This window comes from Hemicordylus capensis, chromosome 11 (assembly GCF_027244095.1).
Source record: "Hemicordylus capensis ecotype Gifberg chromosome 11, rHemCap1.1.pri, whole genome shotgun sequence".
Taxonomy (NCBI): Eukaryota; Metazoa; Chordata; class Lepidosauria; order Squamata; family Cordylidae; genus Hemicordylus; species Hemicordylus capensis.
In genome coordinates, this window is record NC_069667.1 from 12,666,989 (window position 1) to 12,687,201 (window position 20,213).

Below are 20,213 nucleotides of genomic sequence, written 5' to 3' on the forward strand. Positions count from 1 at the left end.
CAACCCATGTGGGTGGTTGGCACCCTATGTGCACTACACTGCCACTTGCTCTGGGCCACCCCAGTGCCCCTCAAATGGAGTTATGGAACTGCAGAAACCTTCATTATACCCTACAAGGAAAATCTGAAAGACACGTAACTTCATTAATTCTTTAAAAACCAGTCCTTTGCCAAATTCCTCTCAAAAAATTGTGGTAGCTTCTTTGCACCAACTGAGCACTACCACCAACCACATTCCACTCTGGGCCACCCTTTCCCCCTACCCCGTGTCAAGCTATACTTTTCCTGAAACCAACATTATACCCTATGGAGAAAATCTGAAAGACGCACAAACTTCAAAAATTAACCAAAAATCATCAGTTTGCCCAATTCCTTTGAAATTTTTGTGGTAGCTTCCACTCATTGGGCACTATAACCTCCACCCACTCTTTTGACCACATGATCCATTTTTATTCGGATTAATTCATATACAAAACAAAACTGTGGTGATTCGGAAGGCTTAATTTTGGGCAAAATACAAAATGGGGTTGATTCAGATTTGGTACAAATTGAAACAGAAAAAATACAAAATGCACAACCCTAGACTATAGTCCACCTCCAGCCTCAGAGGCAAGATGCCTCTAAATACCAGTTGCAGGGGAGCAACAGCAGGAGAAAGGGCATGCCCTCACCTCCTGCCTTTGGGCTTCCCATAGGCATCTGGTGGGCCAGTGCATGAAACAGGATGCTTGTCTGGATGGGCCTCCTTGGGCCTGATCCAGCAGGGCTATTCTTCTGTTCTTAAAAGAGAAATCACTTACTTGTGGTGGAGGCCTCTTCCCTGCTTTTGGCTTCTGTGGGTGGCCTATCCTCACTGCATTCTGAAAATATTTGGCCATCAGAGGTGATTGCTTCTCAGACTGGAAAGAGTCGGGTTTTGACAGGTGCCCCTGTTTCTTGGGAGTCGCTGAAGGTGGAGATGTTGCTTCAGTTGCCATGGGAGAACGTCTGGCTCCTTGGGTTTCTTTTCTGGAATCTTCCTTTGCACCACTGCCTGATTCAGATATTGTGGTGACTACAGGTGAAAGGCCCTCAGATTCTAGAGAGGTAGTTGGTGAGGAAGCCACATCTGTGTTGAGTTGATAAGCTGGGGATGCCACCGCTTTTGTCTTAGGTGATGCCCGAGTGATCTTCTCCGGCTTTGCAAAAGATATTTTTTTCATCAACTTTCCTCCAGGCTGGAAAAACAAAAGTACACATCATGAGGCAGGGAGTGGGTGGAATTGAGGTGGTGGCAAGGGGAAGAGATTCAAAATTCTGCACCAAGAAAACTTGAATTAAACCTTTTAGAATATTGCTGCTAGTAGAATCCAAGGGAAAGGATTGTGGTATGCAAGGACAAGGCAGTGGAGTGGAATCAGGACTGTTAATAGTTTAATGAAATAGAGATTCTGTACAGAGAGGCAAGTGCAGACTGCTTTTCTGTGCTCTTGCTGCTGGCTGCTTGTTAGCCCCACCAGGCTGGAATATAGGACTGGAATACGAGTAACTAAAGCCCCATTCAAAAGCTGGCCTGGATCCAGGAATGGATGAACCAAACACACCGCACTGCTGATTTAACTTTTGAAGTGCAGGCACTCTCCATGACAGCCCCCAGAACCACACATGCCTGTCGTATTCTATCCTGTAATATTTTGTATTTAGTTGTTTGGACGTTTGTCTAAACATTTGTCTCAGTGGGAATCCTGTGCAGAGAGTGTGGAGGAAGAGTCAGAAAGCAAAAGGGAAGGGAAGGAGGAGAAGACTGGAAAAACCTTCAGTTAAATCTATAAAACAATGCCCTTCCACTTAGATGCAATAATTTGGGGAGTTTCTGTTACAAGAAGTCAAGGATCGTTTCCTAATCCTCATGAGGATTATGACCCAGGAGGTTCTCCACCCCGAAGAGCAGCCTGGATTTTCAGCCACAAAAGGTGCAGGGTGTTACTCTTTTTAACAGAAGACAGGAAGAAGGGTAATAAAATCTCGCTCAACTGTTTATCCCATTGGTTATTCTTTGTGCTTATCATTCTGGCAAAAAGAAAATGAGAGAGGGGGACGTTTCCACCAAAGCAAAGGCTGTGCTTGGAACGGAGTGGTTTTCATAATGGCAAACTAAGGAGAATTAACTTACACTTGGTGCATCCCTCTGTTCTTCGCCTTCCTTCTGTGGTGGTCCTGCTTTATTTGAATCATCGATGTGTGTGGCCATCTGAAGGGAGTCACTTTGGGGTTCAAGAGAGGTGGTTTGTAAGGAAGTCGTCTCTGTCTGGACCTGATCAGTTGGGGTGGGGAGCCCCTGAGTCTCAGGAGAGGCTTGAGGCACACTGGCGTCCGCTGTAGGTGGCGAGTCCTGACTTTCAAAATGAGTAGGTGGAGGTGGAAATTCTGGTTGAGAAATGTTGACTGCTTCTGTTTCTTCTCTAGGACTTTCTGTAGCAGCATTATTTGGTTGGGTTAGTGTGGTGATTGCAGGCTCCTCCATTTTGCGAGAGGTGGGAGGTGAAATAGGTGTGCCACTGTGGGATGGATGGGCTATTGGTGGCAAAGGCTTGTCGTCAGCCCTTTCTAAAAGGATCTTTTGCACCCATTTTGCTCCAGGCTGGAGAGAGAAAAATACATAGCATGAGGTGAGGTGGGTAAGGTGGGTGAGTGCATGGGGGAACCGGGAGAAAACAAATCAAAGTTCTGCACACACAAAATATGAAGAAGGCAAGTTTGAATATTAAATGGTTGATGTTGCACAGTGGAAATAAGTGAGAGGCCACAGAGGTGTGGTGAATTAAACATTGAAATCAGTTACAGGAGAATCTCCATATTTGCACTGCTACGCGGGTACAGAAACCACAAATACGGAGGCATTGAGGCAATGGGATCATTGAAAATGTTCAAAAAAGGGGAAAATGGCCCTAAATATTTGGGGAGAAGTGGCCTACTGTGATCTGTGGGTCCTGGCAACACAGCAATGCCCCCCAATAGCAAAAAAAATCAACCAAAAATCATGAGTTTTTACAGGGTTTATTCCTTCAAAAGGAGCCATTTTGAGGCTGATAATCTCAAAATGGCAGCTGGAAATGACCTCCAAGGTCATTTCCGGCCACACCGACTTGCAGATATGTAGAAATTAACCCCTTAGTTGCCTTTCCCCCCTGTGTATACCTAGGTCGGGTGCCAATTCTCTGACCACGGATATGCAAAACCACGGATATGGAATCCATGATTAATGAGGGTCTACTGTGTACAGAACTGAGTCCTGTCATTGACCGGCATAGTCATTTTGCATAGATTGTAGGGAAGTTCAAGTAATTAAATACAGTATATGTAACAGAATGTTTTAATTAATGTGCTTGCAAAAGGGTAGTAAAAGAACAGTTTGAAATGTATAAAATTATTCATTTCATCCACTAATTACCATGTATGGTAAATTTGAATCATAGTAAATTTGAATCTGAGAAAGATCTTCTGCTTCTCTTGGGCACTATGTGGTTTGGAGTGTTAAAAATCTTTTGAGAATAATAACATTTAAAATTTAATAATCATATTCAGAATGTCTTCTAAAAAGTGCCAAAAAAAGTATTTGACCCTTTCCTCCAGCATACTCTGGTGTTTCTAAGTCAATAATACATCATATTGCATATTCTATATTGCGTATTCTAAATTAAGGGGATTTTATTAAGGATTTTTTAAATTAAGGATTTTATCCAGGAATAAAATACACAGCCCTACATTTGTTGCCTCTTGGACAATTGTATATGCCTGCCTCTATTTCTGTTTGTCACTCTAGCCATAGAAATAGAGAGATAATATGTTCTATCAGAACAGAGACTATTCTCAGAATGGTGTGGTTTTCATGAAAGAGGAAACAAAAAGGAAATAACTTACTAGTGGTGCACTCCTCGGCTTTTCACTTTGCCAGTCTTCCGAAAGTTCATCAGCCCATTCTGGTGATGGTAGAATAAGAGAAACAGACTTGCTTATCTTTGGATTGGGGTCCTTTCAGAACCCCTTTGGACAATGTAGGTGGTTCCTGAATGGAGACCTTGCTTGGTTCTGGAATCTGTTTCTGTGTTGGGGAGGCGCCGTTCTGCACGGACCCCTGGGCATAAGTGCAGTGCCCTGCTGTCTCTGGGGCCCCCAAATGCAGCTCTCTCTATCTCCCCCCACCACTGAGCTGCTGCCACTTGCCTGGCAGGAATCTCTTTCAGTCCCGCCACCAGGCAGCCAAGGGTGACTCTCTCACAGAGGCAGCATGCTAGGCTGAATCCCCAGCATGCCCATGTGCCCCTCTGGTTCCCAGTTTCCTGCTGCTGTGTTTCTTCTTGCTACCACCCACACCCGCCAAAGCAGTGGCATTCTTCCCCAGTTGGGTTGGTTCCTGTGACCGCTATGTTTCTCCCCTTGCCGCCCTTGCTGGGGCTTGTTTGTTTGTCTGTCTCATATTTTTATACCACTTGATCTATCTATCTATCTATCTATCTGTCATATTTTTATACCACCTGATATAGACATCTCTAGGTGGTGTACAAAATAATAATATAAAAGACAGATTAAAATCCACAAAACAATAAAAAGCAATAGCATAAAAGTTATTAAAACAAATTATTAAAATTAATTCTAATTAAAAGCCGGCGACAACAGGTGAGTCTTGAAGGTCTTCCTGAAAACAAACATAGAAGAAGATGCTTTCATTTCAATGAGGAGCATATTCCAAAGCCCTGGGGCAGCCACTATAAAATGATATAACTGTATGATATGTTTCTGGGCCCCATTGAAGTTTGGATAACAGGATAACAAGGCACTAAAGACAGAAGGGAATAAAAAGTTGTCGCTTACCCCCAGCTACCATGGATACATCAGTGATTTTTATTGTTATCTGCTTATTCAGTGATCTATATTGTAAGGTGTGCTAAAGACTACATAGGTGGTGGAAAATAAGGGAACACATGTCCTCAGAGAGGTGCTTTCATAATGTCGAATTGTGCTGTGCATATCCAAGGGGGTCTTCAAAAAAGAAATTAGCCAGATTTGTGTGTATGTGCATATCTATAGGAACATAGGAAGCTGCCATATACTGAGTCTATCTAGCTCAGTATTGTCTTCACAGACTGGCAGCGGCTTCTCCAAAGTTGCAGGCAGAAATCTCTCTCAGCCCTGTCTTAGAGAAGCCAGGGAGGGAACTTGAAACCTTCTGCTCTTCCCAGAGCGGTTCAGTCCCCTGAGGGGAATATCTTCCAGTGCTTACAAATCAAATCTCCCATTCAAATGCAACTAGGGTGGACCCTGCTTAGTTAAGGGGACAAGTCATGCTTGCTACCACAAGACCAGCTCTCCTATGTGTCAAGGGCGAGAAGATGCTTATCTTGCAAAGACCCCCACCCACCAGCCCATTAGGACCAGGGCCAAACATTACCTAGTTCTTGAATTCTTCCTTTAGATTCAGCTGCTGTAGGTGTCGAAGGGAGCTCAGTTACAGCTGCTGGTGGCTCCGGATATTGAGTCGTATCTTCAAGGGGTTTCTTCTTGCGTTTCTTCTTAAATGGATTGCACCGCCTGAATGCTTTTAAGCAGGACTGTCCACAGCGGCGTGCAGCACTTGGCTGTGGCCCTGCTGCCTTGTCTTGGGCAGATCCCTGCAGTGCTTCAGTGGGTGGCATGGGTGGTTCGATGCTGAGCACTCCCAGTTCGTCTGAGTGGCCTTCAAAGGGCATTATTGAGATTTCCGTCTCAGGAGGCTGTGTGAGCACCTGGAGCTTCAGTTTGCTCTGTAGCTGAAAGGCAGTGATCAAATTGCGTAAGCATTGCAGCTGGTGGAGAATGGTGCCCAGAAGTGTCAAGGAAGTATCCTTTATACCTGCTGCCATGAGAGAAACCATGGATGGTTTGTACATTTTCCAAACTTTCCTAGATGAAAATTGTTGGAGGTCCAGCTCCAAATAGCACTGACCTTTTGCACTATTAAACCTAATGACCACTAGGGGCAGGGGTGTATCTATGGTGGGGCAGGCAGGGCACATGCCCCGGGCGCCACTTGAAGAGGGGCGCCATTTTTTAAAATTAAAAGCTGCCGAAAACAAAATGGCCACTGTGCATGCTCAAATGGCCTCTTTGAGGCCCTAGGCCATGCCAGGTCTCACAGAGACCATTAGAGCATGCACAGCAGCCATTTTGTTTTCAGTGGCTATATATATATCTGCCACCACACATGCTCAAATGGTCTCTGCAAGGCCCTAGAGGCCAGCGGGGGGAAGGGGAACCTTTGCAGACCATCCCCGCCACAGTCTTTAGGAAGCCCCCCAAAGGGGCTACAGGTTAAAAAATAAAATAAAATAAAATAAAATAGATATAATATGTCACTGTACACATATTCAGATTGGCACTATGTACAGAGAATCAGGGCTTGTGAATACTGAGCTGAAGCTTATGAGTTAGGATTGTATTCATTTGCTCTTACTTTGATTCTTGTGATAAGTGAGTTAAATGTGATGTCTTAATAATATGGCTATTAATGGTGAGTTTGTCTTTGAATCAGTGTGAAATCCTTAGTATTAAGGCCCACTGGGAGTTTCTTGCTCTCTTTCTCTCATTTTAACTGTCTTTCTGAAAGACTAGAATATATTCCAAGTAGTGACACAGTTTACTCTGCATATCCTTTAATTATTTTCAGAGTATCTGGGAAAAGTCAAATTCTCCATTTATTTTTAAAACTGGTGTAACAGTGATGCTACAATGCATAGGAGAGAATTAGACAGGCACTTCTGTTTAGTTTCCCAAGTACACCTCCACATAGTATTTGGGTATTTCATGAGTCCCAGCATACTGAAATTTGTAGTTTTCCAGTGTGTTTTGGTCTGGCTACATCCACTGCTAAATAGTTTTTGAAATATTAAAAGATTAACGATCTTTTTTTTCTTTTTTTTAGCTGATATTATGGTAAAGTTAACTGAAAGATGGGTGTCAGATGCTTGGACAGGGAGCATTAGGCACTAGTCCAGGGCTGCTCAACTTCGGTCCTCCTCCAGATGTTAGCCGACAACTCCCATAATTCCTGGCTATTGGCCACTGTGGCTGGGGATTATGGGAGTTGTAGTTCAAAAACAGCTGGGGGGCCAAAGTTGAGCAGGCCTATACTCGTCATTTCATTAGTATTATACCAATCGTGCAGCAGCTTCATCGGTGACTTGTCTTCATGGGTTTCATTGCTTTGGGCTAGATTCAAAGGGCTGGTTTGGAATTTTAAAGCCCTACATGTAGGGGCAGAGCCACCATTCGGCCAAAAACAGCTAGAGGGCCAAAGTGGAACAGCCCTGGTCTACACTGAGCAGCAGCTTTCCAGGGTTCTAGGCAGGTAACTTCATAACTACATAGGCCCTACCTGGAGATGCTCCCAGTGACTTATTCAGGGACCTTCTGCATGCACAACAGATGTTCTACCACTGAGCTACAACCTCATCCAATTCTCCCAACCCACTTCAAATTTCGGTGACAACAGTCGGTAGAATCTTGGGAGAAGTGAGGTGGGGACTTGACTTGGTTGAGTTCAGGTATCACACCCACTAGGAGCGTGCTCTCTCTCTCCCCACCTTCCAACATTTTACTGATATTTTCCCCACTTCCAGATTGGGCAGCGATCATGTGAATTCATCATCAGTTTCTTAGCATCTATATGATACCAGCTCTCTTGTACAGCCCCCCCCCCAAAAAAAATCCCAAAGGGAATACTTTAGCTTTTCAAAGACTGATGAGAATTCTGCTTGCATTTACATCTGATGGCTTTGATCTCCATTTGGTACCAGGCCGTACTGGTTTTGTGAAATCCAGAGGAAAACTTAGCCTTTGCTGCTGCCTTTGTATTGACTTGAAGCTTTCAATCTCTGGAAAGTAGAGAGAAACAAGAATTCTAGTGGGGGTGGGGGGGGAATGAATGACAACCACAGGTTTCATCTGAATTCAGTTGAGATTTGCAGGGGGGAAAACGCTACTGATGCTTAAGAAATACAGGTTGTGGCCCCAAAATCACTTTCTAGAAGGACACAATTGGAAAGCATCTCACCAGTTTTGGAACAACTTCATTGACATTCCTGTAACAGCAGTTCCCAGGTGTTGCTGACTACAACTTCCATCATCCTAGCCAAAGGCTACTGTATTTGGGATGATGCGTGTTGTAGTCAACACCATCTGCAAAGTGCCATTACAGCGAACACTGGTGCCAGGTCTGCTAGGTAGCTTGCACATAGGAGTGGGTAAATGCCAGAAACTTCAAGGACATTCCTTTTTTTCATGGAAACGATGTGAGCAGTTGGGTATAACAATGTAAGAGAGATGTTGCTCCAGCAACACTTTGCAGCAGACCATTGGGGTATGCACAAAACATGCAAATGGCCACAGTGCATGCATGGCAGCCTCCAAAATGGCGGCTGCCACCAGGGAAAGGGCCAGAACATCCCCAAAATGGGCCAAAGTGGCCCTTAGAGATCTGGGGGAAGATCAGTGGGCAGTATGGATGTGTGAAGCGGCTCGAGATCAAGCCAGTTCATCATCAAACCAGTTCAGTTCAAGGGCTCACCCTCGAGCCAGACTGGGCCCGGTTCAGCTTGACTTTGAGCCGAACCCCCTGGGCTGGATCAGAGCCAGTCCAGGGTTTGAAATATTAAAAACAAAATAAAACACAGTTTTACAACTCACCACCATGCATATAAGGCATTTGTGTGCCCAGGTCGTGGGCATGCAAAGAACTTATATGCACGTGCAGTGGTCTTCAAAGTGCTGCCGCAAGCCAGGAGAGGGTTGGAAAACCCGGAAATGGGCTGAACCGGCCCCATAAAGACTGGGAGGAGGCCAGTAGGGGAGGATTTAGAGACACCCCTGTGGCCACGGCAGCACCCCCCACCTGAGGCAGCAGAGTTAATCCAGACCCGGCGGTGCGTTTAATTTTTTAAAAAAGATATTTTGAACCCCGGACTGGCTCAAACTCGAGCCAAATCCAGGGGTTGGTGGGTTTGGGGTGAACAAAACCAAACATTCCCAGTCCAGTTCGAGACTCGAACTGAACCAGACAAACCAGAATGTTTGTGCACACCCCTAGTGGGGGGGGGGAGACTGCAGAGACCCACCCTCTTGAAGCCGCGCCAGCACTCCCGGAGGCCCTCAGACCACCAGTGAGCGATTCTAATTTTTAAAAAATTAACTTTAGAACACACACACCCCGAGCTGGCCCCAAGCTGGACAGGGTGGGGTTAGGCTCGAAGTTGAGCTGAACTAGGCCTGGTATGGCTCGAAGGCAAGCCCTCGAGCCAGACCAGCTCAGTGGTGAACCAGCTCGACCTTGAGCCTGTTTTCACATCCCTAGCAGATGGCTATTTCTTATGGCTTCTTCTCAGGAAGAGTGGAATGGCCCTGCCCCTACCCTAGGGAAGGCTCTGTTTCATAAAGGAGTCTTGTTCAATTTTCTAAGCACTGGCTTGCATCATGCTGAGTGACCTCTACTTGGACTGGAAGGTTCTCAAGTGATTCCTCCAAGGTAGGGCTGTGATCCTGGGTCATGGTGGAGGTGCTAGCTCTGGTCCCCCTGGTTAAGGGTTCCTGATGGCACCTGGGCCTGGGTCATGGGATCTTCTCACCCTGTCTCATCTCCTGAACAGCTGGCTGTTGTGGGCTCCAGAATCTGGGGTTCTAGAATTCCAGATGTTGTTGACTATAATAGCCGTCATCCTGAGTCAAAGGCCATTGCAGCTGGGGGAGATGGGAGTTGTAGCTAGCAATGTTTGGGAATCCTGGTTATAGGGAATTCCATTCATAAGGATTTTCTCAGGGACCTGAACAGTCCCAGGCTCAGATGGATCAAATACTAGAGAAAGTCCTCAGATAAACTGTGTTTGTTTTTTATTCATCAAATCCAAGTGTTTATGCCCTGGGCTTTTTCAGTGTTGCTAGCAATAAATATTTCACAGATCTAAACAACACAAAGTAGAGATGAGTAACATAACAGGCATTGTGTGAGATTATGTTATTTCACTTTCAGTTTCTGCCTGGTGAGAGTTTGTGGAGCTTCCTGAAGAGGAGAGTCACTGAGCAGCCAATGGAAGGAGCCACATTCCTTAGCCAAATGAGGTTAACCCTATGTCAGTTTTTTCCAAAGAGACATGCAGAGGTTTGGGAGCTTGTGACCAGAAGAATGCTAACAGGAATAAGGGAATGTTGTATGGGAACTGGTGAAGCGAGGTGAGTTTGTGGGCTGTCCTGTTTTATTGTAAAATAAAATTACTATTATTTATTGTAGCTGGGGATGACGGGAGTTGTAGTTCAGCAACATCTGGAGGAACCCAGGTTGGGAACCACTGCCTTAGAGTATGCAGCAGCCCTGGCTCCACTTTGGTGGATCTTCAGCAGTGTCCCCTCTAACAGACATTCCCAGATGTTGTTGATTACAACTCCAAGAATCCCCAAGCAAAAGCCATTGCAGCTAGGAATTCTGGGAGTTGTAGTCAACAACATCTAGGAATCTCTGTTAGAGGGAACACTGATCTTCAGGCAACTTGACCAAGAAGACCTGTGAGCTATAGGGGTAGGGTGAAGTGAAGGCACAGCCAGAAAGGGAAAGAAGTGAACGGGGCATGCAAAACTGGCAATCCTCCCAGAATCCCTTGTGCTATTGCATAGGAACTCTGGGCTCTAGGCCTCAATGGACAGCCAAAATGGTAGTGCTGGAGTCTGGTCAGTCTGTTGTCTGAATCTGTCTAGCAGGTTTGCGGGCTGCCCAAGTTTCCCTCTGGCAGACATTCTACCTTGAAGGCGTGCTTGTCTGCCTCCATTCATGTTATGCTAATATCTCTGCAAATAAAGCAAATATTATTTAATTTATTATAAATATTAAGCCTACAGTTTTTATACATTTCTGGTATGTGTGTGTGTGTGGTTTGTGAGGTGGTTTGTGAGGTGGTTTGACCTTGTGAGGTGGTTTGACCAACCTTGTGAAGTGGTTTGACTGAAAGATCAGTGACTGGCCCAGAGTCACCCTGTGAGTTGCATGACTGAGGGGGGATTTGAACTTGGGTCTCCCTGGGACTAGTCCATTACTATAAGCACTACACCACCCTCTCTCTCTTAAGAAATAAAACTACTAACCAACTAATCATGGCCAGCTTTTTAGTCAATTAAAATTCTCTTAATCTAAGCAATTAATTGACTAAACATTGCAGGCTTAATAGAAATGCTGTTCTTTTCTATCTCTTACAGAATAAGAATATTTCAAATGTTCTCCGTACCCTACCAAGCCACTTTCTCCAATATGGTATGCAACTTCATACCTGGGATATATTTTTCATATATCACACAATCTCCATATTTTCTGCAAAAGAAAACAACAAAAATCAGAGTTGGACTGTTTTAACAACCCATATAATGCTTCCTTACCACTTGACAGCCCCAAATACAGTTGCCTTTTCAACATAAATCTTATAGGGATGCAGTACTTGTGGTCTGCTATTGGGGCTGTGCAGTCATGTTGATTTGACAATTGACAGAGGACATAATATTATCGAAGACATTATTGGATGGAGTTCATTAAACTGTAGGGAGCCCCGACAGCAGGGACAGCAGGGTGGAGTGCCCCACTTTTGATGTGGAATTCCACTGGTGTTCTGATATTGCTATTGGGCCTCACAGGAGTAGCCCTTGGGAAATTCCAAGGGTAACAGAATCAGGCATGTTCACATTTTTAAATGGACGTAATTATAAGCAAATTTTCAGGTTGTTATTTTATATACACACTAGCAAGAGAGCATCTCCTACTATATGTTTACAAAACCCTGAAATATCAATAGTGTCTGAAATGTGCAAGATATATTGGTAACGGAATCAGAAACGATATCCAAACATTCTGATTTCATTACCAATGTATTTTGCATGTTTCATATACACTATCTATTATATTCAAAGGTTTTGTAAAAATATGGTCTCATAATAGGACACAAGTTACCAACTTCCTTAAACAAATGTACCACTTCTGTCTCAAACCTGCAGCTCAGGTACCCCATATAGATTGTGTGTCTGTGTCTGTCTTACATCCAGACTAGGTTCCTCGTGAGTTGTCCTATTGAAATTAGAGGGGCAAGTAAACGTCCCATTAATTTCATAAGACTGCTTATGAGTAACATGGTCTGGATGTAAGATTCCTGGAGTAGTCTGTCTCATAATTGTAACAATTAAATTTGTGTACATGTATACATATATATTTATCAAATTTCTATACTGCCTAATATATAGACATCTCTAGGCGGTGTACAAAGTTAAAACATAACAAATGTAAAAACAGTATAAAACAATTAAAAGTCATAACACAGAAAAAACAATCTCAGTGAATAAAAACATTAAAATTTAATTTCAGTTAAATGCCTTGGAAAACAAGTACGTCTTGAGGGTCTTCCTAAAAGCAAGCAGAGGAGATGCTCTTATTTCAACAGGGAGCGTATTCCAGGGTCCCGGGATAGCCACAGAGAAGGCCCAGTCCTGAGTCGCCACCAAATGAGCCGGCGGCAACCATAACTGGACCTTTCCAGATTATCTTAATAGGCAACAGGATTCATGACAGAGAAGGAACTCTCTTAAGTACCCTTGACCCAAGCTGTTGAGGGCTTTTTAGGTAATAACCAGCACTTTGAATTTCATTTGGAAACGTATATACTGTGTGTGTATGTGTGTACACACACACATACACATACACATAACATATTTATTTTACATATATATTTTAATGTACATATATATACATTAAAACACAAATGTAAGTGTTAGGGAGACAGGCTGCTCTGGTCTCTTGCTCACATCCACACTATGATACTCATAAGCAATTTTACTGAAATTAATGGGACAAGGTTACTTGCAGGGACGTAACTATAATAGGGCAAGGGGAGACAGTTGTCTGGGGGCCCACTGCCTTGCCCCCCCCCCGAGGCAAGTCACATGACTGATTCCCCCAGCTGTGCACCTCCCCGGGCTTCCTTCAGTTGGATTCATCCTCCGAAATTGATGTGAGTGTTAAGACCTGGAGCTACCAGAACAGCATGTCTTTCTCTAGTACCATTAAATGACTTGCATTGTCCACAATTTACAAAAACTTTTAAAAAATAATTTAGGATGATGTTCTATTGTGGCACATAGGAGATCTATCTATCTATCTATCTATCTATCTATCTATCTATCTATCTATTTGAGGGGGGGCATTTTAAAAATCTTGTCTCTGGGCCCACTCCAACCTTGCTACGCCCCTGGTTACTTGTCACATTAATTTCAATGGGAATACTCAGTGCTAATTTTCTGAAGCCTGTCAGTCAAGCTGAGGGAAGGGGCATGCTGAGCTTCAGCACGTAGCCAGCCAATCAGGAGCAGAAGAGGGCAGTCTTTACTGTCCTCCCTCCCCTTCTGCAGTGGACACTTCACTGAGGATGCATCGGCTTCAAGCTGGAGATCCTCAAATGGGGAACAAACAGTGGGGCTGAGTGGGGGGAGGCAGGAGTGTTCTTGGTACTTCCTGGGAGTCTGTCTAATACCCCTAGGGGGTACTAGGAGCCCTTGTTGGGAACCCTTGCCATAGGTGGTTGCAATGTGACTCTCAGAGCACAAAGACATCCATTGCAGCCCCACCCACAGCAATATACAAGCCACACACACTCCATCCACCAGAAATACAGGCTTTTAGCTAGTACACAATGAATGTAGACAGTGCTTTATTGTTTGATAGCTGCAAAATACAATCTTACTACACAACTTTCAACTGCATTCATCTGTTCATTGAGATGGTAGGAGGAGGATAATTGAGGGGGGGGATTACAACTCTGATGCAATTGTCAACATTTATAGAAAGAGCTGAAGAATGGGTTTTGTCACCTGCATTCTCCCTGGTGTCTTCATAATTCTTTTTTACTTTGAAATTATTTTGCTTGAGAGCTTTTAAACCATTTGAAAAGATGTGTTTTTTTGGTCTTGTTTTGTTTCTTCCCTTGTTAATTAAACTATTCATCCAAGACTGGTTAGGAGAAGAAAGATCTAATTTATAGACCTAGCCTAGTGAAAAGAAATGAAATGAAGACGAAGCTGGACCATTCAAAGGATTTATTACAATTGTCGTGAAAGCCTTTTAAATACACTTCAGTTGGGGGCTACCGGGAAATGTGGCAACTTAATACTGCACCAGGGAGGCAAGGATAATGAAATGGATGCTAGAAACTCCTAGAAGCAATGATTTGAACCACAAAGCTTCCATTGGCACACAACTATTCTTATTCTATTATTATTATTGGGTAGTATCCACAGTTATGCTTGCAGAAGGCCTTTCTGCAGATGTGATGCTCAACAAAGTTGCCCTTCCACTTGCAGGAGAGGACCATCCAAATGCATGTTGCGCAAGACCTGCCTATTTGCAAACATGCACACATACTCCTCCTACATAAAGAGTCACCAAAGTGTTGGTACTCACGTTTAGCAGGGGGAGAGCGACTATCCCTATGCAGCCCAGCAGAGTCTCCATCCTGTTGGCTGGTGTTGGTTCTAATGTCTCCCTGGGGCTTCCTTTGGAGATTGTGAGCCCCCTTGGGGCAGGGAATCAATTGCCTCGGCTAAACTGGGCAAGGAGGCACCTTTTAAAGTGGCAGCTCTCTTCGCAGGCGAGAGCAACTGCTCAGCCCAGCATAGCATCCCTCCAGTATTTTGCAAGAGTGTGTAGTAGCTATGCCATTGATTACAGGGCAACCTTGCTATTCACAGACTTGCCATTCGCATTTTTGCACCTGTGGGTGCCTAATTGACATCCGTTTTCATTATCCGTGGATACAAAAGGGTTAAAACCATGTATCTGCAGCTCCTAGTGGGCAGGAAGGGACTGCAGAGGTCAGAGATGTACTTAGCCACAGATCTTGGGGATTTGGTCCATGGCCTCCTGTCTCCAGGTAGAGCCTCCAAATGTTCCAAGAGCCCCGCCGCTGCCCCGTCACGCCAGTTAAATCTTTTTTTTCCCCAACCACCACTGTGCGGCGGGGATGGTAGCAGAGATGGGGTAGCTGGCGGGGTCTGTGGGCACTCAAGGGGGCACCAAGGCAGGGGAGGCGGAGGTGGCAGCAAGAGCTCCTTCCCTGAGCCTGCCTGCCTGCCTCCCAAATTACAGATTGGGCCTTTTTGGGCCCATTTTGGGGCTCTCTGCACACATGCTGTCTTAGGGCCTCTCTTGCTGCCAGCTCCCCTGCCTTGGTCTCCCCTCGAGTGCTCACACACACCCCCCACACACACTGGCTGCCCCTGCCTCATAGCGGTAGTTGAAAAAAAGTTTTAAAGAAAGGTTTAACTTGCCCCTAACCCCCCACCCCACCCCAGCCATCGAGGGGGGGGGGGGTCTGAAGGCCTTCAGGTCCGGGGTCCAAGATTACCTAGGTGCACCCCTGGCAGAGGTCACTTCCAGCTGCCATTTTGTCTATAGGGGCCATTTTTTCCTCGTTTCTTTTTTTAAAACCACATTTTCCTCACAGTGTTTCACAATTTGGGGAGGTATTTCTTGCTTTGCGGGGCATTCCTGGGCACATGCAGACCCCGCGGAGCACAGTACAGTAAACAATTTCATGTTTTTTCTTAGCTGTTTTGTAGCTGTTTTCCTCCATTCTGGAACCCCATTTCCCATAGGCATAATGCTGTCACGCCCTCGATCTCAGACAGCGAGGAGGAAGGGGAGGCTGTCAACTTTCCAGATGATGCAGGAGTGTCTGAGGGGCAAAGCCCGGCTGTCAGCGTCCATGAAACGGCTGTGGTAGATCCAGCTAATGATTTAGAGCAGGCACAACAACCTGAGACAGCAGAAATCGTGAAGGACCAATCCGAAGAGGAGCTATGCAATCAACCTCCACTGACTCCACAACAGCGGTGTGTCACGAGACGCAGGACTCAATTAGAGGACTCAATTAGGAGGAGCAAACACCTCTTGCAGAGGGCTGATAAGCCTTGAATTCCTGCCAGCTTGGAGCTCTCGGCTTGCACTATAAATTACGTCACCAGCTTTCTACTCACTGCTGAAAAGCAACATTTGTCAACCTCTGTGTCGACAGCGTGCAGCCAAGTCTGGTTAAGACAAACTTTCCGAGCCGTATCCAGTTGCAGCAGCTCCGTTTTGTCCCGTGATCTTCCCTGGCAGTTGGCCAGACCCTGACAAATGTCTTGTTACTTGCGGTTTCATTAGTCACAGTAGTAGGCAAGAAACGGAACCCCCACAAGTAATGAGGTTTGCCTCTATAGCAGTGACATGTTAACATGGCCTTGCTAACTGAGCAAAGAGACACCTTTTAAAGTGGTGATTCTCTAACCTACCCCACAAGGTTGTTGTGAGGATAAAAATAAGCATGTGATCTGAGCTCAGAGCTCCTTGGATGAAAAGCGGGATACAAATGTAATTAATTAATTAGCAGGTGAGAGCAATGGTCCCTATTCAGCCCAGCATAGCAGGTCTCGAATACCTGTTGTGTGTGTGTTTGTGGGTGTGTGCACATGCATGCTTACATTATAAGCCTTTTGGGACAGAAAACCATTTTCTCATACCTTTTCCCACATAAACTGTGTTGAGCATTTTGTTGTTGCTGTTGTTGAAAAGCAGTATATAAATACTAGTTTCATAATATATGGAATATATTTCAAGGTTGTGCAAGAAATTCCCTATTTGTGCAATCATCAGACTGGTCCAAGGAGTTCCTCTTTGCCCATATACAGCCTTGTGTAAGAGACTGGTGCAGTACCTCCTTACACTGGCACAACAGCATCCTTGCTAGCACCAGACTAGTCTGAATGCATTCAACTATTTCAATCAGTTGCTGATTCCTTATTCTTCCCTTCCCCAATTCCCATGCTTTAGGTACGTGGCCCACCTTTTCTAAAATTAAAATGCTGCATGTACATTGATTCAGGTAAGTGGACATTAATTTAAAACTTGGGGAAACTACCTCGAGGAAGGAAGGATTATTGGCACAACAGGTTTCTATGGTCAGAAATAGCTCCTCAAGGAGCTCCTCATCCCTGGCTCCTCAAGAGGAATGTTCACAGGAGGAGCAATCTACTATGTCGAATCTGAGGGAAATAGTTGTGGTATGCAAGGACAAAGCAGTGGAGTGGCATCGGGATATATTAATAGTTTAATGAAACAGATATTCTGTACAGAGAGAAGCAAGTGCAGACTGCTTTTCAAGGCTCTTGCTGCTGGCTGCTTGTTAGCCCCACCTCTACTCCAGGACTGGAATACAAGTAACTAAAGCTCCATTCAAAAGTGGCCTGGATCCAGGAATGGATGAACCAAACACACCACATACTACTGCTACCACAAATATTTATGTACTGCTCTTCAACCAAAAATAGTCCCTTGTCCCCAAAGGGCTCACAATCTAAAAAGAAACATAAGGCTTTAAACAAGCAACAGCCACTGGAGAAACCAGCAACAGCCACTGGAGGGATGCTCTGCTGGGGATAGATAGGGCCAGTTGCTCTCCCCCTTCTAAATATAAGAGAAACACCCCTTTAAAAGGAGTCTCTTTAGTCAGTTGGCAGGGGTAACTCCACCTGTTCCTCTAGAGCTGTGCTCTCTACAGAATGGATGCTAGAGACTCCTGCAGAGGTCGGATCAAATCCCCACTCCTTCCTGGAGGAGACCTCATTGAGGTCTGGAAGTAGCTGGGTTCTGGCAGCTCTATCTAGCAATCCCTGGCAGCACCTCCAAGACTCCTATCCGAAACCCTGAAGAGCTGCTGCCAGTCAGCACAGACGGTATTGACCTAGGTGGCCCAGTGGCCTGACTCAGCAGCTGCCTATGTTCAGTGCTGTGAACAAAGAGAACTGATTCCTCCTGAGCTCAGTCCAGGCTATCAGATTTTGTTGAAGCAAAGTATATTGAGTGTGCTTTCCTTGTTCGGATGATGTACACCTATATGCAGTCACTGGCTGGAGTGGTTTTTAAGTGCAAGCTGGCCCCAGCATGTCATCTGACCGATTTTGAGGCAGGGTTGGGCTGAGGGGACAGCTGGCTCGTATCACTTAGTCACAGCCTTGATGGTTGAGCAGAAATGGGTAGGACATCCCAAACCCAGAGCTCTGCCCCCTACATCATACTGAAAAGAGGGGTGCTTTTCATACCTAGTGACTGGGGGAGGCAAAGGAGTGGCACACGGTTCAGGGCTTGAGCCTGGTGTCATGATCGGAGCCACAACTGGAACAGGAGAAGGAGTTGAGGCAGGATCAGGAGGTGGAGCGGGAGATGGAGCGGGAGATGGAGCAGGAGACTTGTGTGGCCGGAATGAGCGGCTGGTGGTCACTGAAGGGCTGGGAAGGAAAACAAGCAGAGGATCAAGGCAATGAACTAGGAACTTAGAGTAGTTCTAGAGGAGCTATCACAATAGAGCTGTTTCTCCAATGAGTGCCTGAGGAGTCCATAAAGTGAGCAGGAAGCCCCACCTCTTCCTGAACTCAATTGGGTCTCAGCTGTAGGGCCTGAGCCAGGTTTGCTTCTTCCACCTCCTGAGTAAGCCCATGAAAAGAGGCACATCAGGCACACAAGTAGGTGCTCTTCCTCTGGTTATAGGTCTCAGTCCTGATTTGGCAGCAACACTGCTCCTGAGATCCTGGAGGTGATGAATTGGGGCCTGGGGTAAAGATGGGATGTGTGAGGTCCTCCAAGATCCCTAGCTCCGCAAGAGGGATGTTCACAGGAGGAGCAATCGCCAGCTGTTCCTCCAGAGCTGTGGTCTCTACAGAATGGATGCAAGAGACTCCTGCTGAGGCTGGATCATATTCCTACTCCTCCCTGGAGGAGGCCTCATTGAGGTCTGGAGATACCTGGGTTCTGGCAACTCTATCTAGCAACACTTCCATAGGACAACAACTAAAGCACCCAATGCATGGGTTAAAATGTGCAGCCTCCTGATCTTCTTCTATGAAGGCGTGCAGGAGGAAAGCAGGACTGAGTCCGTATCCTTTGGGGACTGACACTGGATTGAAGATTAGACCTCATTTCTTTTGCTTGCTCCAGGAGAGGAAGGAGCCCTGGGTCCCTGGATGACACTGTCCACTCTACAGCCTGGAGAGGACCAAGCCACCTGCAACACTGAATACATCAATGACCATGAGAGACTTAGTTTTCCTTTGGTCAACAGCAACTATGGGAGGGATGATCTGGATTGGGACCGTGGAGTATGGGTATGGAAAACTTAGACCAGGCCTGCCTGACTTTTGCCCCCTCTGGCTGTTTTTGGACTACAACTCCCATAATCCCCAGCCACAGTGGCCAAAAGCCAGCAGTTATGAGAGTTGTAGGCCAACATCTGCAGGAGGGCCGAAGCTGAGCAGCCCTGCTTTAGACCCTTTGCTCCCATTCCAGTCCTAATCCATTTTATCACCAAAGGGAACTTCCCTTTGGGGGCAAATAGTTGCAGAACAAGCGTTAAAACTGCTCTCCCCCCACACCACACAGCTGCAGTCCAGATTGGAAACACACACACCCTCCATGACTGCTGACTAAAGAAAAACTAAGTCCATTGGATCCAATGACTCATGAAACGTCACACAGAGTTGCGGTCCTCCTTAGGGCAAACTATATACCCCTGGGTCATATAGTCTTTTTGCGGAAATCTTGTTGAAATATGTCCAGCCAGTAGGTGCCATTAGCATTTGCTAGTAGTGATCCCAGTTGGCGGCTGAGTCCCTTCCTACTTCCTGCCCGTACTTCTTGTTGAACTTGCCTCTTCCTGTAATACAATAAAGACATCTTCCCTATAATGGCTGCCTTCCTCTGAACCCTCAGGACATGGCTTCAGAAGTCTGGGTTTTGACTCCACAAGCTTAGAGAATGGCTCATTTTCCTGCACCCGAAACCTTCAGCTTAGAAAATCCTGCTGCCTAGCCAAAATGGAAAGATTTGCCTGCTTCAGACTAGCTACAAAGTTCCACGAAGAAGAAGGCATTGTATAAGCAATTCTTTATGCCATGGGAAAGGAAGCAAAACATGACTGTCTTATCACTATATCCCAGTCATATAGTCATTCTATATCAGGGATTCTCAATGCTGGGTCCCCAGATGTTATTGGATTCAACTCCCATAATCCCCAACCAAAGGCCACTGGGGCTGGGGATTATGGGAGTTGGAGTCCAATAACATCTGGGGACTCAACGTTGAGAATATCTATTCTA

At 45.5% G+C, this 20,213-nt stretch overlaps 1 protein-coding gene across 9 annotated transcripts in view; it reads right to left on the bottom strand.

Moving 5' to 3' along the window:
• LOC128335572 (nascent polypeptide-associated complex subunit alpha, muscle-specific form-like) overlaps positions 1-20,213 on the bottom strand; it is a 37,002-nt gene that overhangs the window by 6,850 nt on the left and 9,939 nt on the right. For 4 of the 9 annotated variants that reach the window (XM_053274092.1, XM_053274093.1, XM_053274090.1 and 1 more), the window contains 7 exons: positions 18,165-18,350; positions 11,321-11,361; positions 7,779-7,888; positions 5,428-5,785; positions 3,900-3,958; positions 2,152-2,619; positions 800-1,216 (listed from right to left, as the gene is read on the bottom strand). In XM_053274092.1, coding sequence (XP_053130067.1) covers positions 800-1,216; positions 2,152-2,619; positions 3,900-3,958; positions 5,428-5,785; positions 7,779-7,888; positions 11,321-11,361; positions 18,165-18,223 — 1,512 coding nt within the window. In that variant the 5' untranslated portion in view covers positions 18,224-18,350. Of the gene's footprint in view, positions 1-799; positions 1,217-2,151; positions 2,620-3,899; positions 3,959-5,427; positions 5,872-7,778; positions 7,889-11,320; positions 11,362-18,164; positions 18,351-20,213 lie in introns of those variants that run through there. The other 5 variants (XM_053274097.1, XM_053274099.1, XM_053274091.1 and 2 more) reach the window with 4 other exon arrangements.